At 61.5% G+C, this 27,891-nt stretch overlaps 2 protein-coding genes across 2 annotated transcripts; both read right to left on the reverse strand.

The window, feature by feature from the left end:
• Window positions 1-12,022: 12,022 nt before the first annotated feature.
• EBI3 (Epstein-Barr virus induced 3) lies at window positions 12,023-15,119 on the reverse strand. The gene is made up of 7 exons (XM_064175202.1): window positions 15,047-15,119; window positions 14,395-14,520; window positions 13,675-13,899; window positions 13,464-13,581; window positions 13,165-13,325; window positions 12,473-12,633; window positions 12,023-12,347 (listed from the first exon to the last, which is right to left on the reverse strand). Exons 2-7 carry the CDS (start codon window positions 14,495-14,497, stop codon window positions 12,195-12,197), a joined length of 921 nt encoding a protein of 306 aa, XP_064031272.1. The 5' UTR covers window positions 14,498-14,520; window positions 15,047-15,119; the 3' UTR covers window positions 12,023-12,194.
• Window positions 15,120-16,528: 1,409 nt separating this feature from the next.
• Window positions 16,529-25,890, reverse strand: ANKRD24 (ankyrin repeat domain 24). The gene is made up of 19 exons (XM_064175222.1): window positions 25,676-25,890; window positions 24,494-24,624; window positions 24,304-24,392; window positions 23,622-23,686; window positions 23,181-23,238; window positions 22,945-23,015; window positions 22,639-22,745; window positions 22,365-22,552; window positions 21,981-22,009; window positions 21,732-21,824; window positions 21,019-21,123; window positions 20,867-20,911; window positions 20,646-20,744; window positions 20,498-20,570; window positions 20,266-20,387; window positions 18,963-20,186; window positions 18,464-18,601; window positions 18,300-18,365; window positions 16,529-16,802 (listed from the first exon to the last, which is right to left on the reverse strand). The coding sequence occupies exons 1-19, from the start codon at window positions 25,742-25,744 to the stop codon at window positions 16,725-16,727; spliced, it is 2,850 nt and encodes a 949-aa protein (XP_064031292.1). The 5' UTR covers window positions 25,745-25,890; the 3' UTR covers window positions 16,529-16,724.
• Window positions 25,891-27,891: the final 2,001 nt, after the last annotated feature.

Below are 27,891 nucleotides of genomic sequence, written 5' to 3' on the forward strand. Positions count from 1 at the left end.
GCTCTCTGCAGCTCAAGCCAGGGCAGGAAGGATGCTGCAGGCAGGATTCTGGTTTCAAGCCACCTCTCTAAGTGCCCTTCAGCAGCCTGGGGGACATTCCTGGGGGAGAGAGGAGAGAGGTGCCTGGAGATCCACCAAGATAAGGTCAGGGGGGCTCTGGAGAGTGGATGAGGCAAGAGAGCTCTCTGCAGCTCAAGCCAGAGCAAGGAAGGATGCTGCAGGGCAGGATTCTGATTTCAAGCCACCTCTCCAAGTGCCCTTCAGCAGCCTGGGGGACATTCCTGGGGGAGAGAGGTGGCCTGGAGATGCACCAAGACAAGGTCAGGGGGCTCAGAAGTGTTGGCCTCTGGAGAGTGGATGAGGCAAGAGAGCACAGGGTTGGCTCTCTGCAGCTCAAGCCAGGGCAGGAAGGATGCTGCAGGCAGGATCCTGCTTTCAAGTCACCATCCCAAGGGCCCTTCAGCAGCCTCTGCCCCATGCCAACCACAGTGCCTGTGGTTAGGATGGGGGAGGATGAGGGTGCTGAGCTTCACAGATGGCTGAGATGCACAGGCAGGAGTAGGAGCAGCTCCCAGCTCCCAGCCTCCTGCAGTTTTGCATGTTCCCTTCCCAGCTGCCCCTCAGCTGCCACCAGGGCTTGGCAGTCCAGCCCTGTCCACCAAAAAGGGCTGGAAAAACAGCAAATGTCTCCAGTCAAAGGCTCCCCACGTTCAGTTCACAGCACACAGCTCTCCAGGGAGCTCCTAGGCTTGCCACTGAATCCAGGACCTCCTCAGCTTCCCAGAAGTGCATTTGGCAGACAGCTCCAAGGATGGGTTGCCACAGAGCAGAGCCTCCACCCCTGCAGCTCCAGAGGTTTTAGGAAGCTCCAGACCAGCTCAGGGATCTGAGAGCAGAGGTTTTGGAGAATAACTCTTGGGAGAGGGCAACTGAGGGAGCTGGGACTGCTTGGAAAAGAGGAGACTGAAGGGAGACAGCAGAGAATCAGTCAGGGTTGGAAGGGACCACAAGGAGCAGGCAGTGCCAACCTCCCTGCCATGCCCAGGGACACCTCACACTACAGCAGGCTGCACACAGCCTCAGCCAGCCTGGCCTCAAACACCTCCAGGGATGAGGCTTCCACCACCTCCCTGGGCAACCCCTGCCAGGCTCTCACCACCCTCATGCTCAACAACTTCTTCCTAACATCCAGGCTGACTCTGCCCATTTCCAGCTTTGTTCCATTCCCCCCCAGTCCTATCACTCCCTGACAGCCTCCAATGTCCCTCCCCAGCTTTCTTGTAGCCCCCTTAAGAACTTCTTCCTAACATCCACTCTGAATCTCCCCACTTCCAGCTTTACTCCATGGAGTAAACTCCACAACCTCCCTGGAGGTGTTCAGGCCCAGGTTGGATGAGGCCTCAAGTGACCTGTTCTAGCAGGAGGTGTCTCTGTCTATGGCACAGGGGTTGGAACTGGCTGAGCTTTGAGCTCCCTTCCAACCTAAACCCTTCTCTGCTTCTCTGACCCTGCAGGGCTTTGCCAACCTGAGTGTTTCTGTGATTCTGTGACTCAAAGCTCTGGAGCAAGAACTCTGTGGAGCAACCCAAAACCTTCAGCTCTCCCATTTCATAGCTCTGCCACCTTGAAGGTTCAGTGTCCCTCAGCTTGCTGGTTGTCTGCAGACCTCTTGGAGAGATGCCCACTCCCATCAAGCCACTGCACTTGGCCTTGTTCAGTCTCATCCCATTGGCCTCTGCCCACCCATGCAGCCTGGCCAGGTCCCTCTGCAGGGCTCTGCTACCCTCCAACAGCTCCACAGCTGCTCCTGGCTTGATGTCATCTGCAACCTCACTGCTGCTGGACTCAATCCCCTGCTCCAGATCATCAATAAAGATATTGAACAGAACTGGGCCCAGCACTGATCCCTGGGGAACACCACTGGTGACAGCTGCCAACTGGATGGTCCTTGGCTTTGCCTAGTTCAGGAGGTCCTTGATAGGTCTTCTCCCCCATGCATGCTGCAAGGTTTCATTCAGGCACTGGAATGAGCTACCCAGGGAGGTGCTGGAGTCCCCCAGCCTGGATGTGTGTAAGGAGCTGCCCAGGGAGGTGCTGGAGTCCCCCAGCCTGGTTGTGTGCAAGGAGCTGCCCAGGGAGATGCTGGAGTCCCCCAGCCTGGATGTGTGTAAGGAGCTGCCCAGGGAGGTGCTGGAGTCCCCCAGCCTGGGGGGACTCAAGGCTCTGGAGCAAGAACTCTGTGGAGCAACCCAAAACTTTCAGCTCCCCCATTTCAAAGCTCTGCCACCTCGAAGGTTCAGTGTCTCCCAGCCTGCTGGTTGTCTGCAGACCTCTTGGAGAGATGCCCACTCCCATCAAGCCACTGCCAGCTCCAGCCCAAGCAGCTGAGCATGGATTGGAAAAAGCCCTGCAGAGGATTCCTGCCCATTCCTGAAACTTGCTGCCTGAGGGACAGCACTGCCCAGCCCACGGTGGCTTTCCAGCCTCTCCTGTGAGGTCGCTGAGCATCTGCTGGCCATTAAGGGCTCTGTCTGTTAGGAAAGAGCTGACAATTGCCCCTGATCGTTCCAACTAAGTCAAGCTCTTCAGCACAAGAACCTCTTCAGAGTGAGGGTGGGGAGACACTGGCAGAGGCTGCCCAAGGAGGTTGTGGTCTCCTCTCAGCCCCCTTCTCTCCACACCAAACACCCTCAGCTGCTCCTCCCCAGCCCTGTTCTCCAGACCCCTCACTTGAGGCCATTTCTTCTTGTCCTGCTGCTTGTTCCTGTGGAGATGAGCCCAACCCCACCTTGCTGCACCCTGCCCTAGGGCTCAGCACATCCTGCCCTAGGGGGCTCAGCACATCCTGCCCTAGGGCTCAGCACACCCTGCCCTGGGGCTCAGCACATCCTGCCCTAGGGCTCAGCACACCCTGCCCTAGGGCTCAGCACATTCTGCCCTAGGGCTCAGCACATCCTGCCCTAGGGGGATCAGCACACCCTGCCCTAGGGGGCTCAGCACATCCTGCCCTAGGGCTCAGCACATCCTGCCCTAGGGCTCAGCACATCCTGCCAGGGAGCTCAGCACACCCTGCACTAGGGCTCAGCCCACCCTGCACTAGGGAGCTCAGCACACCCTGCCCTAGGGAGCTCAGCACATCCTGCACTAGGGCTCAGCACATCCTACCCTAGGGGGCTCAGCACATCCTGCCCTAGGGGGCTCAGCACACCCTGCCGAAGGGGGCTCAGCACATCCTGCACTAGGGCTCAGCACACCCTGCCCTAGGGGGCTCAGCACATCCTGCCCTAGGGCTCTCAGCACATCCTGCCCTAGGGAGCTCAGCACATCCTGCCCTAGGGCTCTCAGCACATCCTGCCCTAGGGCTCAGCACATCCTGTCCTAGAGGGCTCAGCACATCCTGCCCTAGGGCTCTCAGCACATCCTGCCCTAGAGGGCTCAGCACATCCTGCCCTAGGGCTCTCAGCACATCCTGCCCTAGGGGGCTCAGCACATCCTGCCCTAGGGCTCTCAGCACATCCTGCCCTAGGGCTCAGCACATCCTGCCCTAGGGCTCTCAGCACATCCTGCCCTAGAGGGCTCAGCACATCCTGCCCTAGGGGGCTCAGCACATCCTGCCCTAGGGCTCTCAGCACATCCTGCCCTAGGGGGCTCAGCACACCCTGCCCTAGGGCTCTCAGCACACCCTGCCCAGAACTAAAGCAGTGCCCATCAGAGAACCATTTTGCTTGGAGAAGACCTTGAAGCTCATCCAGTCCAACCCTTCTCTGACTCTACCAAGGCTGGGGCTAAACCATGGCCCTCAGCACCACACCTCTGCCTCTTAGAAACACCTCCAGGGACAGGGTCTCAACTATCTCCCTGGGCAGCCAGTTGCAGTGTTCCACCACCCTCATGGTGCAGAACTTGTTGCTCACAGCCAATCTAAATGTCCTTTACTGCCCCTCATGCTGTCACTGCAGTCCCTCTGCAGCCTTCCTGTAGCCCCCTTTCAGGTACTGTCCTGTCTCTTGTTCCTTGGGAGAAGAGCCCAACCCCTACCTGGCTCCAATCACCTCTCAGGGAGCTGTAGCTTGCCAGAAGGTCTCTCCTCACCCTCCTCTTCTCCATGCTGAACAACCCCAGGGTCCCTCAGCCACTCCTCACCAGAACTATTCTCCAGATCCTTCTCCAGGAGCAAGTTATAGAGTCACAGAATCAGTCAGGGCTGGAAGGGACCACAAGGATCAGCCAGTTCCAACCTCCCTGCCATGCCCAAGGATACCTCACACTAGAGCAGGCTGCTCACAGCCTCAGCCAGCCTGGCCTTAAACACCTCCAGGGATGAGGCTTCCACCACCTCCCTGGGCAACCCCTGCCAGGCTCTCACCACCCTCATGCTGAACAACTTCTTCCTAACATCCAGGCTGACTCTGCCCATTTCCAGCTTTGCTCCATCCTCCCCACTCCTATCACTCCCTGTGATAACCCAGTCTGAATCTACCCTCCTAACATCCAGCCTCACTCTCCCCACCTCCAGCTTTGTTCCATCCCCCCCCTCCCCCAGTCCTATCACTCCCTGACAGCCTCAAGTCCCTCCCCAGCTTTCTTGTAGCCCCCCTTAAGATACTGAAGGTCCCACCTTGGAGCACACCCCAAGTTCCTGAGCCAGCTAAACTGGTACCAACACAACTGGGAAGTATGCAGCACTGGAGGGCTTTGGGATCCCAACTCCTTCTCCCTAATTCCAAGTGATTGCTTCTTGGCAGCCTGGTGGCCTGCCCCAGCAGTGAGGTGTGACAAACACTCACACAGGCATTAGGTCATTGTTTGAGCAGCCATTGGCAGCCCAAACCTGGAGTAAAAACACAGCTGAAAGAAGGACCACATTGGGCAGGGTGAAGTTGGCTGCTTTCAGGTGTCCTGATTGCCTCTGGACCCCTCTGCTAGCTGCATCTCACTCACACCCTGGCAGCTTTCATGGCAGGAGCTGCTCTTGTGTTGTCCTGACCTAAAGCTGTTGCTCATGAAACAGGGCAGAAGTGGATTCCTTTGCCTGGCTGTGGGGTGGCAATGGCAGGATGGAAATGCCTCTGGTGCTGAGGGCAGGCACTGTGAGCAGCCAGCTCCTGAGAGGTCTCCACAGCTGCCTGAAAGGAGCCAGCTGGGTTTGTCTCTGCTCCCAAATGGCCTCCAAGGGAGGTTTAAGTTGGACATGAGGAACAATTTCTGCCTCAAAAGGGTTGCCAAGGCCTGGCTCAGGCTGCTCAGGGCTCCCCATGCCTGGAGGGACTGAAGAACCCTGCAGAGGTAGTGCGAGGGACATGGGTTAGTGTCACCTTCTCACCACAAGACTCACGTTCCAGACCCTTCCCCAGCTCCACTGCCCCTCTCTGCAGCTGCTCAATGTCCTTCTTGGAGTGAGGGGCCCAAACCTGAGACTTTCCTGCCCAATGGCAAGGGCCAAAGCCAAGGCTAAGCTGACCTTGGCACCAGAAGGGCTCTGCAGCACAAGCTCTGGGGCTCAAGCCCCCCTTTGCAGTGCCCACCTTGGGGGAGTCCTTGCAGCAGGCAGGAAGGGTGAGTGGCTGCTGAGGAGCAGAGGCTGCCCCTGCACAGCACCCAGGTGCTGGGGAGCTGGAGGAGAGCCTCTGCCAGCTTGGCCAGGGGACAAAACCCACTCTCAGATGCTCTGGCATCCAGGCAGCCTGCAGCTTCCACCTGGGAGGCCCCTGCAGGACACCCCCTGCCCTCCATGGGCTTCCTAAATGAGATCTCCTGGGACCCAGGCTGACTTGTTAAGAGGGAGGTGAGCTTGTTAGTGACCAACATCATCCATGAAACAGGAATCAGCAGCTTTTATTAGCCTTGGAGGTGCAGCAAAAGGCAGAGAGGGAGGGTACAGCACGGGGAAGCTGCTCCCCACCCTGCTGGAGCCCCTTGGCCTGGCACAGAAGGGTTTGGCTCAGGCATTCCTGCAGGTTACTGTAATTGCTGCCTTACCAAACGCTGCTAAGCTACACCAAGTCCCAGACTAAACACAGCAGCAGCCCTGTGGAGGTGCAAGGAGATAGAGAGGAGGTTTGGCAAGGGCAGCTCCCCAGTGGGGCCCCTTCTCCTGAGGCCAAAGAGAAAGGAAAACCCAAGCTGGAAGGGAATGGCCTGAGCCCTGCCAAGCTCTCCACCCAGGAAAGCCCAGGTGTGAGGCTCTGTCCTCACCAAACCACAGCTCCCTGCCTGCCACCACCTGGGTCGTTGGCAGCCAAACCCCAGCTGAAGCTCAGCAAGAAAGGCCCAGGAAGTGTCACAGTGATTCCCTACAGGCAGGTCCCTTCCACGAGGCATTTCCCCAGGGACAACTCATTGCTGCTGGAAAAGGATCTGGTGCAGATTTGCTCCAGGGTTTCACCGAGGGCTTTGCAGTTCTTCTGGCTGCAGACAGCTCCCAGCCCAGCTATGGAGGCACAAACTGAGCACAGACCAACTGCACCCGGGCAGAAACCAGCCCTGCACCTGCACAGGGTTGGCATCCTTCAGGATCACCCAGTGCCAATCCCCTGCCACGAGCAGGGACACCTCCACTGCACCAGGGTGCTCAGGGTCCCATCCAAGCTGGTTTTGATCACTTCCAGGCTTGGAATCACAGAATCACAGAAACATCCAGGTTGGAAAAGACTCTCAGGATCACCAAGTCCAACCTGCAACCCTGCTCTGCAAGATTCACCTTACACCATATCACTACACCACATCCCCAGATCACATCCAGGTTTGGTGACTCCATCACCTCCCTGGGCAACTCACTCCAGTCCCTGACCACTCTCTTCAAGAAAAACTTTTTTCCTAATGTCTAATCCAAACCTCCCCAGTCTCAGCTTGAGGCCATTCCCCCTTGTTCTGTCTCCAATTACCTGTGAGAAGCCTCCACAGCTTCTCTGGGCAGCCTGTTCCAATGCCTCAGCAGCATCCTCCTGGGGAGCAATTTCTTCCTAATGTCTCATCTAAATCCATCTCCTTCCAGCTCAAAGCCATTGCCTCTTCCCTGTCACTCCAAGCCTTTGTCACAAATCCCTCCCCAGCTCTTCCTGGAGCCCCTTCAGGTACTGTCAGGCAGCTCTAAGGTCCCCTCAGAGTCTTCTCTTCTCCAGGCTGAACACCCCCAGCTCCCTCAGCCTCTCCTCCAGCCCTCTAATCATCTCCACCACCTCCTCTAGACCTGCTCTAACAGTCCTTGTGCTGGGGGCTCCAGAGCTGGCCCCAGCACTGCAGGTGAGGGTCTCTGAATCAGCACAAAGCTTTTTGGAGATAACAAGCTCCTGAGAGGTTTGGGTTTCTGCTAAAGGCAGGGAAAGCCTGCAGCAAAGCTGCTGTCAGTGTCCTTCCTAAGGTCAGACTCTGGTGCAAGTGACAGAGCCAGGAGGAAAAATAATTGGTCCTGGCTTTTAAGTAATAAGGAACACTGCCTCCTGAAATAAGTCATGGGAATTCATTCCTCTTCTTGCTCAAACAGCAAAATGCAAATCATAGCAGGAGGTGGACTCCTGTAGCCCATATGTTCAATCAATTGCTGCCACTGCAAGTCCTTGCAAAGGCACATTCCTAACCTCCACACTTCCCTGAGCCATCAGCTGCTCTAAGCTGCACAGAATTCCCATCCCACAGCTCTGACTCCAAGGCTTGGTTGGCTTCTAGGATTCACAGACTGCAGTGGGTTGGAAGGGACCCTCAAAGCTCAGCACAGGCTCAGAGGATGTCAGGGGTTGGAAGGGAACCAAAGAGCTCATCCAGTCCAACCTCCCCCCCTGCCAGAGCAGCACCACCCAACCCAGCTCAGGGCACACAGGAACACATCCAGGCAGGCCTGGGAAGGCTCCACACAAGGAGACTCCACAACCTCTCTGGGCAGCCTGTGCCAGGGCTCTGGGACCCTTCCAGGCAAGAAGCTGCCCCTTGTGCTGAGCTGGAACCTCCTGTGCTGCAGCTTCCATCCATTGCTGCTTGTCCTGTGCCAGGGAGCAGTGAGCAGAGCCTGTCCCCCCCCTCCTGACCCCCAGCCCTCAGAGATATTTAAATCTCCTCTCAGTCTTCTCTTCTGCAGCCTAAGCAGCCCCAGGGCCCTCAGCCTCTCCTCAGCAGGCAGTGCTCCAGCTCCCTCATCATCCTCAGAACCCTCTCTTGGACTCTCTCCAGCAGTTCCTGTCCCTCTTCAACTGGGGAGCCCCAAACTGAAGGCAGTGCTCGAGATGAGGTCTCAGCAGGGCAGAGTAGAGGAGCAGGAGAACTTCCCTTGATCTCATCTTGTCCAACCCCCCTGCAGGCAGCAGGGACACCTCCAAGCTGCCCAGGACCACATCCAGACTGATCCTGAATGTGCCCACGTTTGGAGCCCCAACCACCTCCCCGGGCAGCCTATGCCAGTCTCTCTCCACCCTCACTGTGCACAACTTCCTCCTGATGTCCAACCTAACTCTCCCTGCTCCCCTCCCACACCACTGCCCCACAGGCCCTTCTGAACAGCCCCTCCCCAGCCTTCCTGTACCCCCTTCAGACACTGAAATGCAGCTCTAAGTTCTCCCTGCAGCCTTCTCTCCTCCAGGCTGAACCTCCCCAACTCTCTCAGCCTGTCTCTCCGTGCCAGAGGTGCTCCACCTCTCCAATCACCTTTGTGTCCCCCAGACCAGCTCCAGCAAGTCCAAGTCCTTGGTGTTGGTCACCTCAGAACTGGTCACAGGGTTGGGTTGCTGCCCAGCTCAGCCCAGGTGCTCAGCCCAGCCAGCCTGGAGCCCCTTCCAGCAGGCTCTGGGTCACCCAATGGCCACCCAATGGCCAATTGTCAGCGTGAGGCCAAAGGGAGCTGACACTTTCCCAGGGAAAAAAGCCTTTGCTGTGTGTTTGGAAGGTTGCACAGCTGTAAGTGAGCCACAGAAGGAGCTGAAAACCCTGGAGGGGTTATTGCCTGACACACACACATGTGCTCCAAGGGAGGAAGCTCCCCCGTGGACTGCCACACCATTAACTCCTGCTGCTGGGAGCCCATCCCGGTGGCTGGGAGCCCTTTTACAACCAGGCTGCTGCTTTGCCTGTGCTGCAGACAACTCTGCTCTCATCTCTGACCCAGGGGCTTGGTCTGGCTGCTGTTTATTTTCTCATTTCATATGAAACAGGCTCCACACTCAACTCTTTATTGCTGGGAACACTGGCGTGGGGTGAGGCTGAGATCCACGCTGGACACTAGCAAATACCCGAGCTGGGGAGCTGGGAGCTTGTCCAGCAGCCTGTCTGGGATAGCTCTGGGCTCTACAGGCTCCCAACCTGCCATCAGCTGGAGCAAGATGGAATTTCACTCAAGTGCTGCTCCCCAATGTTCCTGTTCTGGATGTTACAAGAGGGATATGGATGGGCTGGAAGGCGTCCAGAGAAGGGTCAGGAGGATGAGCAGAGGGATGGAGCTGCCCTGCTGTGAGGAGAGGCTGAGGGAGCTGGAGGTGTGCAGCCTGCAGAAGAGGAGGCTCAGGGCAGAGCTCATTGCTGCCTGCAGCTGCCTGGATAGGGCACTGAGTGCCATGGTCTGGTGACTGGATAGGGCTGGGGGATAGGTTGGGCTGTTTGAGCTTGGAGCTCTCTTCCAACCTGCATCATTCTAATCTATTCTATTCTACTCACCAACTCCTTTTGACCTCATTGCTGTCTACAACTACCTGCAGGGAGGCTGTAGCCAGGTGGGGTTGGGCTCTGCTGCCAGGCAGCAACAGAACAAGAGGACACAGCCTCAAGCTGTGGCAGGGCAGGTTGAGGCTGGATGTTGTTAGGAGTTGCTGGCAGAAAGAGTGATTGGCACTGGAATGGGCTGCCCAGGGAGGTGGTGGAGTGGCTGTGGCTGGAGGTGTTGCAGCCAAGCCTGGCTGGGGCACTGAGTGCCATGGTCTGGTGCCTGGGCAGGGCTGGGTTGTGCTGTTTGAGCTTGGAGCTCTCTTCCTACCTGCTTCGTTCTGTGATGCTCTCCTGGCCCTCACTAGAATCAACTGGAAAAGAGCTGGGACGCAGCCTAGCCCCAGCCTTGGCAGGGCTAGAGAACGCTTGGAGTTGTCGGATCTGAAAGCTCTTTTCCAACCCATTCGACCCCCTCGGCTCCGAAACCTCACCTGCCGGCAGCCTGACCTCATCCCGCTCCATGCCCATGCCCGTGCCCGGACGCTCACTACACATGCGCCCTACGGGACACTGCAGTACCAAACGCCACCACACGGCGGCGCCACCGGCGCACAACGGCAGCTGGCAGGGCACGCGTGTCCACAGCGCCGCCTAGCGCCCCGCCACGGCACTGCGAGAGGCAGCGGCCGGAACCCTGGAGGCTGTAGCCGGCGCCTGCAAACCCCCAGCGAAAGCGTCGCCGTAGCTGGAGTCTGCACAGCCCTGAGGTTCGGACCGAGGTAGTAGGTGGCTGCGGAGTTGTGCGACTTGGGCCGAGCTTATCCGGGATCCGCAGAGCCCCGGGAATGGAGCGGGTTCAGCTGGGCTCCGCAGAGCCCCGGGAATGGAGCGGGTTCAGCTGGGCTCCGCAGAGCCCCGGGAGCTTGGGCCGAGGTCGGTAGCTGTTGCTTGGGCCGAGGTCGGTAGCTGTTGCCCAAAGAGCTCCGGGGCTTGGGCTGGGATCAGCCGCAGCTGCAGTTGGCGTTCAGAGGAGCTCCGGCCCTTGAGTCGGGCACCGCAGCTGCCCCAGCCCCGAGCCCCGCACAGTGCCTGCTGCTCAGACCCTGCGCTCCCTGGGCCCGCCCCCCTCCGCTGCTCATTGCTGAGAAGAGCCGCAGCCGGGCAGATCCTCGCCTGCTATTGGCCGTCTCTGCTGCCCGTCAGCCAACTGTGCCGCTCGCCAGCCCGCCCGCAGCAGCCCGGAGCGGTGTTCCGGGGCTGAGGGTCGGGACCCGGGAGGTCGCCGTGGGGCTTGTTCGGGTCCTGGGGACCACCTCAGATGATGAAGATGGGTCACGGGAACCATAGTAGCCAGGGGGAGGGAGCAGTCTGGGCCATGGTGAGGTCACAGGGCCAACCGAGGCCTGGAGAAGCGACAAAGAGACCAATCCGGGTCCTCCACTGGGACCGCTCCAGACCTTAGGGACCAGCTGAGGTTGTGGGGTCCGGTTGTAGCCTTTGGCCTCCCCTCACCCATGGCCGTGGCCCTGTCCAGCCTCGCAGCCAGCAAGGTTCAAGAAGGTTCACTAAGGCCAAGGGCAAGGTCCTGCAGCTGGGTGGAGGCAATGCCAAGCACCAATCCAGGCTGGGCAGTGCCAGGCTGCAGAGCAGCCCTGAGCAGAGGCACTTGGGGGTGCTGCTGGAGGAGAAGCTCAGCAGGAGCCAGCAGTGTGCACTTGCAGCCCAGAGAGCCAAGCAGAGCCTGGGCTGCAGCAGCAGCAGTGTGGCCAGCAGGGCCAGGGAGGGGATTCTGCCCCTCTGCTCTGCTCTGCTCTGCTGAGAGCCCACCTGGAGTCCTGCATCCAGCTCTGGAGCCCCTGGGACAAGAGGGCTGTGGAGATGCTGGAGAGTGTCCAGAGCAGGGCCAGGAGGATGCTGAGAGGCTGCAGCAGCTCTGCTGTGAGCACAGCCTGAAAGAGTTGGGGCTGTGCAGGCTGGAGCAGAGGAGGCTCCCAGGTGACCTTCTTGTGGCCTGCCAGCACCTGAAGGGGGCTCCAGAAAAGCTGGGGAGGGACTTTTGAGGCTGTGAGGGAGTGGCAGGAGTGGGGGGGAATGGAGCAAAGGTGGAGGTGGGGAGAGTGAGGCTGGAGGTGAGGAGGAAGTTGTTGAGCAGGAGAGTGGTGAGAGCCTGGCAGGGGTTGCCCAGGGAGGTGGTTGAGGCCCCATGGCTGGAGGTGTTTGAGGCCAGGCTGGCTGAGGCTGTGTGCAGCCTGCTCTAGGGTAGGGTGTCCCTGGGCATGGCAGGGGTTGGCACTGCCTGATCCTTGTGATCCCTTCCAACCCTGCCTGCTTCTATGACTCTAAAGAGACCATCCCCAAGGGCAGCGTCGCGGAGGACACCAACAGAGCAGGACAGGGATCAGAGCCTCAGGCTGGTTTATTGCCCGTTTCTGGTGGCACCCTCCAGTGCTGGTGGCTCCACGCTGCTGGAGGACTTGGGGACAGACAGGGGTTGGGGCACTATGGAGTCCCTCCGTGGGACAAGGGAGAGGAGCAGGACAGGGAAGGAGACTTTGGTGCTGCTGCTCCCATCACGGCTCCATCCAGGGTGTCCCTGAGGCTGGCAGGCTCCAGGCACTGAACTCCCCCGAGTCTGTGAAGGCCTTGGTGGCCACCTGGATGTGGTGCAGGGTCCTGGGTCGCAGTCCCGTCAGGGTGTAAGATGTCTGCTCCTGTGCCTCGATCTGGGAGTAGAGCCAGGGTTAGGGGCACATGGTCGGGGGGGGGGGGGGGGGGGAGAAGGGCAGGACGCAGCCTTGCTCTGCTGTGCCTCAGCCCAGCCCCTGCAGGAGGGCAGGGGAGGCAGTACCGTGGTGATGGAGCTGTCCTCCCCGGCACAGCGGATGCGGTACTTGAGCGGGAAGTAGTCTGGGAAGGGCCAGGAGCTTGGGGGACTCCACTCCAGCAGCAGCTTCTCGGTCTCCCCGGGGATGGGGGAGACCCGCAGGTCCTCGGGGGGGTCTGGCTTTACTGATGAAGCAGGGAGGCAAGGAAGGTGAGAGGAGCTGGCTGGGGGATCCAGCACGGGGACACTGGGGACAGTGATGCTGTTCACTGTTCAAGCCAGGCTGCAGAGGTGGCCTGAGACCCAGCAAATCATTGCACTGATGCTTCCTCTTCCCAAGTAAGGGAGCTAACAAGAGGGAGAAGGCCCAAAGGATGCCCCAGGGGCTGGGTTATAGAATTGGTTTGGATGGAGAAGCCCTCTAAGATCATCAGGTCTAACCATTGACCCAGTGCCACCATGGCCATTAAACTATGTCCCCAAGTGCCATGTCCACACGTTTCTTGAACACCTCCAGAGAGTGCCATGGTCTAGGTGATTGGATGGGGCTGGGTGCTGGGTTGGACTGGATGATCTTGGAGGTCTCTTCCAACCTGGTTGATTCTATGAGGACTCCACTACCACCCTGGACAACCTAGAGAGGTGATTAGACCCAGGCACACTGCCTGGGCCATGGGGTTAAGTGTGAGGGGTCTGCAGGGGACCCTGGCACTCACTGATGTTCTCCAGGAGGAAGGGCAGGAACGTGGAGGCAGTGCCCAGGGGGTTCTTGGCTGTCACATTCACCACGTAGGGGGTGAGGGAGAACATCTGCACGTCCCCAAAGGAGCAGCTCCGTGGCCCCGTGCGGATGCACTCACCCATCTCTGTGCCATGCCTGGGGGGCAGAGCGAGAGCTGGGCAAGGGGGCAGCTGCCCTGCCCTGTCTGCAGCTGCCCTGCCCTGTCTGCAGCTCTACATGGATGCAGGTACAGGGTGGGGGGGCTCAGCCAGGGCTCGGGACGCCCCCACTGACCTGAACGTGGCCACGAATTCGGTGTCCAGCAGCGGCTCGGGGGCCAGGACCCAGGAGCAGTTGACAGCCTGCGGGTAGCTGATGGCCCAGCACTCGATGTCAGGCAGTGCAGGGGGGTCTGGGGCAGGGGACAGTCATCACTCCACTGCCAGCCTCCCCAGAGGACCCCCAGCCAGCAGCGGGGGCCATGGAGGGGGCCAGGGTCACTCACAGCCCAGCCGCAGGCAGACGGTGGCCCAAGTCTCGCCGGTGCCAGGGTGGTGGCAGCTGTATTGGCCCTCGTGGGCCAGGCTGGCATTGGGGAGGGCCAGCCCCAGAGCAGGATATGTGCCCAGGACAGTGTCACCCTGGCGCCACTCAGCTGGCCCCCCTCCTCCCACCGGGCACTGCAGCAGCACCTGGGTGCCCAGGGTGCCATGCTGCAGTGTGCAGTGGCCTGGGGGACGTGGCAGTGGGAGTCAAGTGGACACATCATGGCAGGGACAGGGAAGGGTAGGGGGTGACAGGGTCAGGAAGAGTCTGTGACTCCCTGAAGCCCCCCACCTCCACTCCTGGCATGCTGCTGCCCCTCCCTCCCCAGTGCCTCCAGCCCCTCGCCTCTGTCCTTGGTCCCCTCATGTCCCCAGCCCTCCACTATCCCTTTACCTCTGTCTTTAGAAGCCCTGTCCTTCTGTCCTTGTGTCTGTCCCTGTGTCTCCAGTTCCCTCACTGCCCCTGTACCTCCACCCCTGCTGCCTCCATCTCAAATACCCAGTCCTGTCTCCAGCCTCCCCAGCTGCTCCCAGACCTCCATTCCACACCTCTGGTCCCTCTGTCACCGACCTCCCAGTTCCCCACCTCTCTGCCCACAGCCCTCCTGTCCCCCTAGGTCCCTTCACACCTCCATCCCAACTGACTGTCCCTCCATCCCCAGTCCCCATTGTCCCCATACCTCTGTTCCCATTGTCCCCATCCTCGGTGCCGTTGTAGGGAGCAGTGCAGGCAGGTGCCACAAACGCCACCACCCAAAGCCACTTCATGTCCTGGAGACTCATCAAAGCTGCCCAGTTCCAGGGACCTGTGGAGACAGGCAGGATGCTCAAACTCCAGGGCAGGGGACAGCAGGGACACTACAGCCACAGGTCCCCAGGTGGTGCAGGGACACCACTAAAGCCAGGAGTTCAGACCCACCTACAGGCTAGCCCCCAGTGCCGTGCCTCAGTTTCCGCTTGGCTTTGCCACAAGCTCTGGGGCAGTTTGCTGCCGCCCAGGAGGGAGGAAAGGGTGGGAGAGAAGGTGCCTGCGACTGGGGACCTGCAGCCACCTCTGCCTAGAGCCAGGCTTGCAGGTCACACCAGCGCACGGAGCCGGTCCCCGCCTCTCAGGGCACCTCGGGAGGGACTGTCCCTCACGGAGACACCCCCCCACCAAAACCCATCCAGCCCCGCTCTGACCGAGCCCAGCACCACGGCGACAGACCCTGCCCTCGGCGCCCACCGCAGCACATTGCCGACCTTCCCCGCAGCCTGCACTCCGGCGCTGCGCCCCCGGCCCCGCTCTGCGCCCCCAGCCCCGCGGGGAGCCCTGTCCCCCGCCTCGCTCACCGCCGCAGCGCCGGACCGGGGGGAGCCGAGGCTGTGTCACCGGGAAGCGGCGGCCCCGGCCGGCCCCAGCGCACTTCCTCGCTCAGGAAGCGTCGTCCCCGGGGCGGGGGGGGGGGGGATCCGCGCCGCGGCTCTGTCCAGCCTCGCAGCCAGCCAAAGGGACTGTCCCCAAGGGCAGTTCGGCAGCGTCGCGGAGGACACCAACAGAGCAGGACAGGGATCAGAGCCTCAGGCTGGTTTATTGCCCGCTCCTGGGGGCACCCTCCAGTGCTGGTGGCTCCACGCTGCTGGAGGACGTGGGGACAGACAGGGGCTGGGGCACTGTGGAGTCCCTCCGTGGGACAAGGGAGAGGAGCAGGACGGGGAAGGAGACTTTGGTGCTGCTGCCCCCATCACGGCTCCATCCAGGGTGTCCCCGAGGCTGGCAGGCTCCAGGCACTGAACTCCCCCGAGTCTGTCCCCGACCTCGCTCACCGCTGCGGGGCCGGACCGGGGGGAGCCGAGGCTGCGTCACCGGGAAGCGGCGGCCCCGGCCGGCCCCAGCGCACTTCCTCGCTCAGGAAGCGCCGTCCCGGGGCGGGGGATCCGCGCCCAGCCGCGCTCCGCGGGGAGCCCCGCACCTGCGGGCAGAAAAGCGCCTTCGGCTCCGGCCGAGCTGGTTGCAGCCCTTCCCACGCCATCGGCACGGTGCCCTCACCGCCACTCGAGCCCATCTGGGGCCACCCGGGCTGAAGGGATCGCAGGGACTGCTGAGAGCCCACCTGCAGCACTGCCTCCAGATCTGGTGCCCCCAGCACAAGAAGGACCTGGTGCTGCTGGAGAGGGTCCAGAGGAGGCCATGAGGATGATCAGAGGCTGGAGAGGGTCCATAGGAGGCCGTGAGGATGATCAGAGGCTGGAGAGGGTCCATAGGAGGCCATGAGGATGATCAGAGGCTGGAGAGCTTCCCCTGTGGGGACAGGCTGAGAGAGTTGGGACTGTTCAGCCTGGAGAAGAGAAGGCTCCAAGGAGACCTTAGAGCAGCCTGAGGGGCTGCAGGAGAGCTGGGGAGGGACTTGTGACAAAGGCTGGGAGTGACAGGACGAGGGACAATGGCTTTGAGCTAGAAGGGAAATGGAGACGGGAGAGGAGGAAGAAATTCCTGGCAGTGAGGGTGGTGAGACACTGGCACAGGTTGCCCAGGGAGGCTGTGGATGCTCCCTCCCTGGAAGCGTTCAAGGCCAGGCCTTGAGCAGCCAAGGCTGCTGGAGGTGTCCCTGCCCATGGCAGGGAGTTGGCACTGGGTGATCTTGAAGGTCTCCACCAACCCAACCCATTCCATGTTTCTATGACTGCCAAGTTGAAAGAAACTCCAAGGGTAAACTGGTCCAGCCTTTGAGGAGGAGGTGATGGCACCTATCCTGTACCATCCCCAGCTCTGCCAACCTCCCTCCCATCCCTCTGTGCCCACCCCGGTGCCCCCCCCAGAGACGAACCATCCGATTGGCATGAGTATAAATACTTTATTGCTGCTGTGCTGGGGTGTGGAGGGCAGCAGGGCTGGGGGGATGTGGGAGTGCATATGTGTCAGTGCCAGGGTGCTGCCCAGAGAAGCAAAGGGGCACAGAGGTAGCTATCCTGGGCCTGGCCCCTCAGTCATGTCACCAGCTGTGCCACCACCTCTTGTGCTGGCAGGGGCTCACCGGCCCTGCTCCTGCAGCCGCTGCATCTTCAGGATCTGGCACAGGAGTCTCTGCACATCCTCATCCATGTGGCCCTGGGGTGGAAGGGATATTGGTGTGGACATCAGAGTGGACATGGAATCACAGAATGGATGGGGTTGGAAGAGACCTTAAAGATCATCCAGGTCCAACCCCCTCCCCACTGTGCACCCCTGGGTTGGCAGGAGGATCCAGCCCCTTCTTGCTGCTCCCCCACATGCATGGGGGGCACCGACATGAGGCTGGCTGGTGCCCCAGTGTGCTGGTTTGAGGCTAATTGGAATATTTTAGTGAGAGAAATTAGATGATAGGCTGTGAAAAGGAAAGAATGGTGATGGCTACTTCACTGATAGGCTTGCTGAGATGGATAAAATCAGGGACACAAACAAGTGAGTCTCTGTCTGAGTTCAGTGTCTGTGTTTTCTCCCTGGGCTTCTGCTGCTCTGCCTGGATCTGTGTAACCCAACTAATCTTCTAACCCCCCTTGCCCATCCTTCCAGCTCACCTTGCACCTAAGGCAGACTCTGGGATTAGGTAGAGGGGTGGAAAGAAGCTGGAAGGGTGGTTGGGAGCCCTTCCTGGGGACTCTGATTTCTGGGAGGGCTGTTGAGTTTCTGTATTGCTTTAAAATTGTATATTTGGGAGTCTGGGGTGAGGAAAAGCTCAACAGGAGCCTGCAGTGTGAGTGCAGCCCAGACAGCAACCCTGTGCTGGGCTGCAGCAAGAGCAGTGTGGGCAGCAGGGCTAGGGAGGGGATTCTGCCCCTTTGCTCTGCTCTCCTCAGACCCCTCCTGGAGTCCTGGGTGCAGTTCTGGAGCCCCCAGCACAAGCAGGACATGGAAGTGTTGGAGCCAGTCCAGAGGAGGCCACCAAGATGCTCAGAGGGCTGCAGCAGCTCTGCTCTAAGCACAGGCTGAGAGAGTTTGGGCTCTGCAGCCTGGAGAGGAGAAGGCTTCCAGGAGACCTTGGAGTGGCCTTGCAGGGTCTGAAAGGGGCTACAGTAAGTCTGGGGAGGGACTATTGGCAAGGGCTTGGAATGAGAGGAGGAGGAGGAATGGGTTGAAAGTGGCAGAGGGGAGATTGAAAGTGGATGTGAGGAAGAAGTTTGCAGTGAGGGTGGTGAGAGACTGGCACAGGTTTGCCCAAGGAGGTTGTGGAGCACAGAAGCACCAAATGTGATCGAAGATCTTCTGTGCTCCACAACCTCCCTGGAGGTGTTCAAGGCCAGGTTGGATGAGACCTTAAGCGACCTGTTCTAGTGGGAGGTGCCCCTGCCTGTGGCTGGGGGTTTGAACTGGCTGAGCTTTGAGCTCTCTTCCAACCTAACCCATTCTATGGTTCTCTGACTTCTGTCTGTAGCTGTAAATATTGTGACCATCTGCTTGTATATTGTGCTAAGCTGTGAACAGAAAAGCTTCATTCCTTAACTCCCAGCTGGCTGAGTCTAGTCTGGGTGAATTCTTTTGGGGGGAAGCAGGTAACTCCCAAACCATCACACCCGGTGTGTCACACTGGTGTCCCCACTTCCCTCCTCATCCACATCCCCATCTCACCTGCACTGCATACAGCAGGTGGCTCCGGTACAGCGTCACCACCTTGCTGTGCCTCTTCTCTGTCTCCTGCAAGCCAACCAGCAGGTTTAGGCACGGGGCTGAGGGCTTACAGAACCCACCAGGCAATGCCCACAAGTGTGTCCCCACCCTCACCCAATACCCACCACCAGCTTCTCCTCCAGTGCACGGATCCTGGCCTGGAGTGCAGCACTGTCTGGGGCTGACTGCGGTGGTCCCCGGGACTCGGGGAGTGCGTTCAGGGCTTCCTTCAGCCTGAAGACCTCCTTGGAGAGCTCAGTGATCTGTGCAGCACCCAGAGGTTTCCCTCAGCCTCAGCTCCCCTAGGGTCTCCCATGGCCATGCCCACTGCCACACCCGGGTGGCCCCCGTGGCAGGGCAGAGGCAGAGCTCCCACCCCTCTCCCTCTGCCCCTGGGTTTGAGCTCAGCTTGGGGAAGGAGAAAGAGGGAAGAAAATGCAAGGAAGCAACAAAGCCTCACCCAGCCTGGCCTTGAACACGTCCAGGGAGGGCACATCCACAACCTCCCCGGGCAAGCCTGTGCCAGTGCCTCCCCACCCTCACCGCCAAGAATTTCTTCCTCACCTCCAGCCTCTACCTCCTCCCTTCACCCACTCTCCCACACCCTCTCTCCCTGTCCCCTACCTTCCTGTCCCTCTCCCTGACCAGCCGTGCCGAGTCCTCGGCGTGGCCGTGGAGCTCCCGCAGCTTGCGCGCCTCGTCCTGCGCCTCTGCCAGCTGCCTGTGTGCCGCCGCCAGCCGCTCCTCGGCCGCCTGACGCTCGCTCTTCATGAAGAGCGCCTGGCGCTGCACGCGGAACACCTCCTCGCACGTCTTCTCGTGGCGCCTCTGCAGCTCGCCCAGCTGCTGCGCCAGCGCCGCCGCCTCGGCCCTCAGCCCCTCCTGTGCCGCCTCGTGCTCTGCCCGCGGCACCGCCGACGCCAGCTCGGCCTCCAGCCGGGCGGCCTCACGCCTCTTGGCCTCCGCCGTGGCCTCCAGCCGAGCCGCCCTCTCCCGCAGCGCCCGCGCCTGCTCCTCCAGCGCCGCCGTGGCCCGGGCGTGCTCGTCCCGTGGCACTCGGCCTTCTGCCTCCGCCTGCGCCAGCCGCAGCCGCTCCAGGGCGTCCTCGTGCTCCCTCCGCGCCACCGGCCGGGCCGCCAGCTGCTCGCGCAGGCTGCCCAGCTCGGCCTCCCTGCGGCCCAGCGTCTCCCGCAGCTGCCCCAGCTGGGCTGTCGCCTCCTCGTGCTGCCGTGCCAGCTCTGCCACCCGTCGCTCCAGTGCCCCTGGCTCCGGCTGGGGACTGCCCGCGGCTCGCCGGTCCCTCGCCTTGGCCTCCAGCTGCTGCCGCAGGGCCTCCGCCTCAGCCTCCGCCCGGCTGCACCGCTCCAGCAAAGCCTCCTTCTGCCTTGATGCCTCTTCTAGGGAGGCCCCCATGGAGGCTGTCGCCTCCACAGCCTCCAAACGGGCCTGCAGCTCCTTCACCCGCTGCTCCCTCTCCTTCAGTGCTGCTTGTGCCTGCCGCAGAGCTGCCTGGGCCTCTGCCAGCTCAGCACCAGCCTCCCGCTCGGAGGAGGAGGAGGTCTTGGGCACCCGCAGCTCACCCAGAGCCACCTTGCTCTCGCCTCTGGCCCTGGCTGGCTCCTTGGCCACGCTCCCCTCCGTGGTCTGCTGCGGCGCTTGCTCAGCACCTTGGCTTTGTGCCTCTCGCTGTCCCCCAGCCTCGTCCCTCGCACCTGTGCCCCGCAGCAGCTCCGAGCGCTGTGCCCGCAGCTGCTCCAGCTCACGCTGCAGAGCCTTGTAGAGGCTGGCGGGCACCACGTCCCCTGGGGCACCCACCATGCTCTCGTCCCGCTCGAAGTTCTCCAGCACCTGCCGAGGAGATGGGGAGGTCAGCAGAGGGGCCGGGGGGCAGCGCCTGGCAGGGACAGACAGACAGACGGATGCTCACCTGGATCTTCTCCCGAAGCTCCTTGTTCTGCACCGTGAGGGACTGCACCTGCCCCTGCAGCGTGGCCAGCAGCTCCTCAGCCGAGGGGCTCAGCGTCTTCTTGGAGAGCAGCAGCTCTGCCCCTGCAGGGTGCAGGGACTCCAGTGCCATGCCCGCCCTTGCCCCTGCTCCCTGCCACGCAGTGCCACCTCCCCAAGGGCTGCTTTAACCACCTGGGGATGTTGGGCCCTACCTGGAAACTCGAGGGGGTCTCCCTCCTCATCCTGCAGTGTCTCGATGTCATAGCTTGTGTTCTCCTTCTCGTTCTGGGGGTGCAGAGTGAGGGTCAGCGCCCCCCAACACCTCACCCCCTGGCACTGCCAGCTGCTGCCCACACCTACCTCCAGTGAGGACAAGCGGCTCCGCAGAGCCTCCACCTCCCTGCCCAGCCTCTCCTTCTCACCATCCCGCGCCGCCAGCCGCTCCTCCAGCTCCTTGATCTGTGCGGCAGGACACAGCCATGGGAGTCCTTTGGCTCCCACCAGAGAGCCCAGGTGGCATTCCCAGCACCAGGACCCCCCCAGAGAACCCAGCCCACTCAGGAGCTCTTCACCGGCCTCACCTGCTTCTCCATGGAGCGCAGGGAGCCCTCATCCAGCTCCGCCCGCTAGCAGGGTACGGAGAGAAAACAGGGAGAGGTAAATGCTGCCCCCGTGCCCCCTGTGCCCTCCACTCCCGAGGGACATGGTGGCACCTCCCGGGTGGCTCAGGTACCTCCCGTCTCTGCTTCTCCTGCTGCTCCAAGCCTCGGATCTTCTGCAAGAACTGGGCCCTCTCCTGCCGCAGCCGCACGATCTCCTCGTAGGCATCCCGGTCCTCCTGCAACGAGTGGCCCCTCCCCATCTCAGCCCCTTCCCCGCCGACAGCCTCCTCCCCACCGTCACCCCCTCCCCACCATCACCTCCTCCCCACTATCAGCCTCCTCCCGTCACCCCCACCCCACCATCAGCCCCCTCCCCACCATCAGCCTCCTTCCCCCCTGTCAGCCTCCTCCCCACCGTCAGTCCCCTCCCCCCTGTCAGCCTCCTCCCCACCATCATCCCTCTCCCCACCATCAGCCCCCTCCCCACCACTAGCCCCCTCCTGCCCATCGTCACGGCAGGGCCAGGACAGCTCTCCAGCACCTGTGCCCCCCGGGCCAGCCATGCTCTGGGATGCACAGAGTGGCTTTTTGGTACCAGAGAAAGAAGCAAAGCAGGGCATGGACCCCACCAGTGCCAGCACAGATCCCCCAGGCAAGGGTGCCTGGGACACACAGGGTGGAAAGGAGGAGGCTGGCACTCGGGGCACAGGGTGCTGCTTGCACCCCAGGAGCTGTTGTGGCTCAGGCCAGCACTGCAGGGAGGTTGAAGATTGCCTGAGCCAGCCATGCTTTGGCTACCCTCTGCCTGCCAAGTGGGGTGTGGATGTGGGGATCCCTTCCTCACCTGGCTGCAGGTGCCCAGGGGAGGCAGAGGAGCCTTCCTCTTCCTCGGGGTGCTGCTCTTGTCCCTGACAGATGACTGGCTGGGAGAAGATGTCTGCAGAGACACCAGGCCGGAGAGGACATCAGTACATAGGGAGCCCTTCCTCCTTTCTGGCCACCTTGGAGAGTCCCAGGGCATCTGGGGACCCTCACCCAGGGGCTGAGGCCAGGCCAGCCCTGAGGAGAGGTGGATGGCCAGGCAGGCCCTTACCTGGGATGTCTGCCCAACTGACTCCTCTTCTGTGTGGCACAGAGTGGGGAAAGAGAAATTGGGGAGGTTTAGGGGGCCCTAGGGGTGGGCAGAGCAGGCAGAGCCCGCAGGGCTACCTCTGTATGCGCCTGTAAAGGAGCCTGGGCACACACGTGCAAAGCACTGCAGCCACTGAGACTGGCAGCCAAGGCTCAGCACCACCTCCCAGCCCCCAGCTGGTGACAGCACAAAGGCTCCTCCAGCACCCAGGAAAAGGGGGCTCACGTCCCTCAGCCTTGCTCATCCCCTCCACCCGTGAGTTAGAGACAAGCCCTGCCCTACAGCACCCTGAAAACCTCCCTGGGGACCTGTGCCCTGGCACAGGGGGTGGCACAGCTGTCTTACCGCTGGCCCAGGAGCGGCGCTGGGCAGCCTCCTGCAGGAGGTGCTGGATGAGAGCATTGCCTGTGGCCAGGCTGTAGTGAGCAGCGTCGTGACCCGTGGAGTCCACCAAAGCCACCCGGGCACCGGCATTCACCAGCACCTCCACCGTCTCCACGCTGCCGTTCTCGCAGGCCAGCATCAAGGCTGTCCTGAGCAGAGAGGTGCGAACAGAGGTGAGGGAGCTCATTCCCTCCACCTCCCCATCTGCTGCCGGTCCCCACCGCTGCGGACTCACCTTCCCTGCAGATCCCTGCTGTTGACGGCGGCGCCGCGGTGCAGCAGGTACCGGCACAGCTCTGAGTGGCTCATCTTGGCAGCAAGGAGCAGCGGCGTGAAGCCATCCTGGGCAAGGGGCAGGTCGGGTGAGGACGCACAGAGGAGGCTCAGGTGTCCCCCTCGGGCATCTCCTGTTACCTCCCAGATTCCCGCAGCCCACACTCCACGGTGTGTTTTCACCCCAGGAACCAGCAGAGAAGCTGCTGCGTTCTGGAGGCAGCCCCAGCCTGGCTCCCTGGCAGGGTGAGGGGCAGAAGGACCTCACCTTGTCCTTGATGTTCAAGGGAGCCTTGAAGTCACAGAGGATCTCTGAGCAGGAGATGCAGCCGCTGGCCGCTGAGGAGTCACAGAGTGGCAGGGGTTGGAGGGGACCTCCAAAGGTCATCCAGTCCAAACTCCCCCCCCCCGCCAGAGCAGGGTCACCTCGAAAGGGGCAGAGGCTGAGTGCTCTGCTTCCCACGGGCACACAAGCAGGGCAGAGCTGGCACTGCCCCCACTCACCTGCATGGTGCAGTGGTGTTTTGCCACTGCTGTCGGCCAGGTCTACAGGGCAGGAGGCCTGAGGGAGAGGACAGGGTTAAGGGAGGACAGGAAACAGACAGACTGCTCCAGAGGAGGTGGCTCTTTGGCACGGTGGAGGGCTGGGCAGAGCTGAGGACTGCCATGTCAACCTACAGCACTGCTGAGAGAAGGGAATCAGAACCCCAGCATGGGCTGGGCTGAAAGGACCTTTTGAGGTCACCCAGTCCATCCCTCCTGCAGCCAGCAGAGACATCTGCAACCGCAGCAGGCTGCTCAGAGCCCCAAACACCTGACCTGGAATGGTGCCAGCTCCCACCTCTCTGGGCAAACTGGACCAGTTTCTCACCAGGCTCAGTGTGAAAGGAGAGCTGAAGGACAAGAGGGGACCCCTGGCTGGCTCAGCACCCTCCTGCCCAGTACCTGCAGCAGTTTGCTGACACACTGTGGGTGGCCATGCTTGGATGCCAGGTGCAGGGCAGTGTAACCTGGAGAGAGGGACAGACAGACAGGTCAGAGAGCAGGCAGTGGGGCTGTGGCAGAGGGGTCTGGCTGGGTGACAGAAGCATGGACACACAGGAGGAGCTGCTGGCCTGGGGTTGAATAGAATCACAGAATGGGTTGGGAGGGATCTTTCTTAAAGCTCACCTAGAAGGGACATTCCCAACCAGAGCAGGCTGCTCACAGCCCCAGACAACCTGATGTGGAATGGTGCCAGGGCTGGGGCAGCTCCCACCTCTCTGGGCAGCCTGGGACAGGCTCTCACCACCCTCAGCATCAACTGTTTCTTCTTCTCTCCAGGCTGCATCTCCCTTTTTTGAGTTTCAAACCATCCCTCCTTGTCCTGTCCCAACAGACCCTGCTCAGAAGCCTGCCCCCAGCTTTTTTTGGTCCTTTCAAGTACTGAAAGGCACCAGAACACCTCCCAGGGACATCCCCAGGAGCATCATCAACCACTGCCTGAGTGCCCACAGGAAGCTGGGACAATTTACAGCCCCTGGCTGTCCCCTCTGTCTCCTCAGCAGGCTAAAAACAACCAAGGTGTGCCAGTATCCCCAGTCTGCCCATGGCATTAACTGGGCACACGTGGTGCCCACGCCCTCACCTGAGCTGTCTTTGGTCATGGCATCCACGCCGTGGGCCAGCATAGCTTCCAGGCAGTCCACGTTCCCCCGTGTGGCAGCCAGGTGGAACCTGCAGTGAGGCCAGGGCCTGTGGAACTCATCCTTTTGTGCCAGCCTCATCCCCAGCCCTGTGTTGTGCCCAGGGTCCCAGGGACGTGGGTCAGCACTCACGCAGATTTGCCCTCCGAGTCCAGCTTGGTGGCCACCAGGCCCTTGCGGACCAGGAGGGAGGTCACCCTCCCAGCATCGTTGTAGTCCACAGCCTGCAGGAGCTTCTCATCGTTCTTGGTCCAGTCCTGGCTCTGCAAGGAAGCCAAGAGGAGGCTGTGATGGCTGTGCTGTCCCTGGGGACACGTGGGATGCCCTCCTCGTGTCTCCTCATGCCCATCCCTGCCGTCTGCCACCCATCTCTATCCCTTGGGGTGACCATCTCTGGGCCAAGCCTTTTCCAGGGTGCTGTGGTGTCTGGCCCCCAGGTGTGGAAGGTTTAGCTGGGACAGCTTGGGTGGGCTGAGGATCTTCTTCAGCCTCTCCCCAGTCTGCAGAGCAGGAGATTGACAGAGCAGGTCCAGTTCAGCTGTGCAGGGGCCAGGCTGTGACCAGCTAGGATCTAGGAGTGAGCCAACACTGCCAGGCTGCCCCTGCCCTGAGCCATTCCCCTGCCATCCTGGGCCCCCCAGTGCTAACACAGCCAGCACCCAACAGGTGCCTGAGCCCCATCCCTGCCATGGGATCCCCAGGGAGCCTGTTCCCAACCCTTCTGACTGCTGAGGAAGGGACCAAACCAGGACGAGCACAGCTGGCAGAGAGAGCAGACCCCCTGGGACGACTCCAGCCCCCACCCCAGGATTAGGGGGCACAAAAGCTGCCCCCCGCCCTGTGCAGGATTTGGTGCTGAGCCAGTGGTCCCGCATGTCCCCATACCGAGACAGGACCAGCTGGAGAAGTCCTGGGCTCACCCCGCAGCCGGTGACGACAAAGCCGAGCTCGCTGCGGTGGCAGCAGCAGGAAATGGATGTCACCTTTTGGGCATCCTGCCCCTCGCCAGCCTGGTGCACAGTGCCAGGCACAGGACCCATGCCACTCTGCCCGCCTGGTGCCCTTGCAAACCCTTCCGGTTCTGCCAGGCTAGGGGACCCCATCCATCAACCAGCCCCCCAGGGCCCCTGGGCAAACCGGCAGGGTGGTGCCCACTTCCCCCACACCCTTGTTCATGCAAGTACAAAGCAGGCTGGAGAGGATGCAGCCGAGCCCCGGGATGGGGCTGGAGGGGTCCTGGGGGGGATGGGGGGGACACGGCTTACCCCGGAGGACGTGACCAAAAGGAACAGTAGACGGAGGGCAGGGACGTACCGCGAAGGAGGCAGCGGCACAGAGGCAGATCTGCTTCATGGTGCTGAGCAGGAGGCGGCGGGCAGCCATGCACCCCTCGACCCCCGCCTGGCCGAGGGCAAAGTGGGGCTCCAAGCCGTGGACCCCAGACCCCAGCTCGGTCCAGCATCGCTGCCGGGGCGGGGGCCAGGTCCTGCCGCAGTGGGAGCCAGGATCCGCCTCCCTCCATCCCTCCCGTCCCTCCTTCTTTCTCTTCTTCCCTCCCTCCTCCGCATCCAGAGCTCCAGGCACCCCCGCATCCCTGCCGCGGGGCGGGCACCGCGGTGCCAGGCAGGGACCAGCACCCAGGCTGGTCCCAGTTAAACTGGGAGGCGTCGAGGAGGGGCAGATTTCCTACCCCATGCTCCAGGTGAGGCAAAATGCACCCCAAAACCAAGGGTGCCTCCTCCTGACAGCCACACCTCCCTCTCTGAGGGGGGACTTGTGGGACTCCTGTGCCCTGTGGGGGCACAAACTTGCCTCCTACCACAGCCTCGGTGCCCGGGGAGGGGCAGGACCCTTTGGCAAACCCCTCTCAAGATGGGAACCTCCAAATGCAAAGTGTCCCCAGACAGCTGTCCCCAGGGCTGCAGGACAGCAGGAGCCTCTCTCCCCACTCCCCACTCACAAAAGTGCCCAGGGCAGTGTGGGGAAACTGAGGCACGGAGCACCCCGAGCAGGGTAGGCCTGCAGACTCCATGTGGGGGCCATCAACCTGCATCCACAACAGTGTGACCCCAGCACGTGTGTGTGCCCAGTGGGCACTGGGGCCAGCACCATCACCCTCTGCCCGGTGTGGAGGCTGGCGAGAACCTGCGGCCCCGTGCCAGGCTGGTGCTGAATTATTGAGGAGCATCCCCATGCTGGTTCCACTGGCTGTGGCAGCTGGAAAGCTGGCAGCCATGCCCAGGGAGGGGACAAGGAGGGGACCTGGGGTCTGCTTCCCTCTCCCTGCTGCTGCCGCTGCTGGCTTTGCTCTGCCCCACTCCCAAGGACGCCCCTGGGACCACCTTTGGGTACACTCGGAGCTCAATCTCACCAGCCAGGGTGGGCACTGAGAACCTCCATGGGGCTGCTGGTCCCATGGTGAGCAGCCACCCCATGTCCCAGGGCACATTGCCACGTCCCTGTGACACTGGGGACATCCCGTGGCAGATTTCCATGTCCTCAAGTTCCTCTGGAACTTGGGTCAACCCGGGGCAAGTTCCCACGTCGCTGTGGGACTTGGGTCATGCCAGGGCAGGTCTCTGTGTCCCTCTGAGACTTGGCTCACCCCAGGCCAGAGCCCCATGTCCCCACAGACATCCTGGAGCGTGTCCCCACGGACATCCTGGGACAAGTCCCCACGTCCCCATGTCCCCGGGGCTGGCACTCACGTCTGCCTTCTTGAACCTGGCCTTCAGGCTCTTCATGGTGGCTCCAGCCGCAGCCCCGTGGCACCTGGACTGGGGACAGCCACGCTCGAGGGTCTCTCTGCCACCAGTATTGGCTCTGCCAGCCCCGGCCCTGCTGCTCCCAGAGCCCCGTCCTCGCCTGCCGTGTCCCCACAGCCCTGGCACCCGCAGAGAGGGGCACCCGAGGCGAGGGAGTTGGGTTACAGCTCGGCTGCGGTTACAGCTGGCAGCGCTGGGCAGCCGCGGCGGGGGGGGTCCGAGGGGATAAGCTCTGTTTGGGGAGGGAGGCAGCTTGCACCCCTGCAATGCCCGGGGACAGGTGGGTGAGGGGGCATGACAGGGCACCACCTGGAGAGAGAGCTGAGGGGGGGTCAGATGCAGTTCCCTCTCTGGAGTCTGAGGGGGCTGCAGGTGGTGTGGGGCATGGCTGGGTCCTGACCACCTGGTATCCACAGACGTTGTCTGGCACCTCCTGCCCTTACTGGCACCCCCTTGCCCTTTCCTAGCACATCCTAACTTTACCTACACCCCTTGCCATTGCTTGCCCTTCCCTGGCACCCACAGCCCTTCCTTTCCACCTCGTGCCTTTGGCTCACATCCCTGCTTTTATCTGCGCCCCTTGCCCTCCCCTGGCGCCCTCTGCCTTTCCCTGGCACCCACAGCCCTTCCCTGGCACCCTATGCCCTTACCAGCACCGACTGCCCTTTCGAACACCAGCTGCCCTTTGCAGCACCCACTGATCTTCCCCGGCGCCCCCCGCCTTTGTCTGCGCCCCCTGCCCTTGCTGGCACCTCCTTGCCCTTG

This window comes from Pogoniulus pusillus, chromosome 41, assembly GCF_015220805.1.
Source record: "Pogoniulus pusillus isolate bPogPus1 chromosome 41, bPogPus1.pri, whole genome shotgun sequence".
Classification (NCBI taxonomy): domain Eukaryota; kingdom Metazoa; phylum Chordata; class Aves; order Piciformes; family Lybiidae; genus Pogoniulus; species Pogoniulus pusillus.

Bases quoted from the DNA above. Each gene is read 5' to 3' on its own strand.
- ANKRD24 (XM_064175222.1), bottom strand. From the start codon at position 25,744: ATGGCTGCCCGCCGCCTCCTGCTCAGCACCATGAAGCAGATCTGCCTC. The intron at 20,388-20,497 runs GTAGGGCCCAAC...TGCACCCTGCAG, and splicing joins AGACCCCCTCGAGTTTCCAG to GGGCAGAGCTGCTGCTCTCC. The intron at 18,366-18,463 runs GTGGGTATTGGG...GTTGGCTTGCAG, and splicing joins CACTGGAGGAGAAGCTGGTG to GAGACAGAGAAGAGGCACAG.
- EBI3 (XM_064175202.1), bottom strand. From the start codon at position 14,497: ATGAGTCTCCAGGACATGAAGTGGCTTTGGGTGGTGGCGTTTGTGGCA. The intron at 13,900-14,394 runs GTATGGGGACAA...CACGTCCCCCAG, and splicing joins TGGGGACAATGGGAACAGAG to GCCACTGCACACTGCAGCAT. The intron at 12,348-12,472 runs GTACTGCCTCCC...CTCTACTCCCAG, and splicing joins AGGACAGCTCCATCACCACG to ATCGAGGCACAGGAGCAGAC.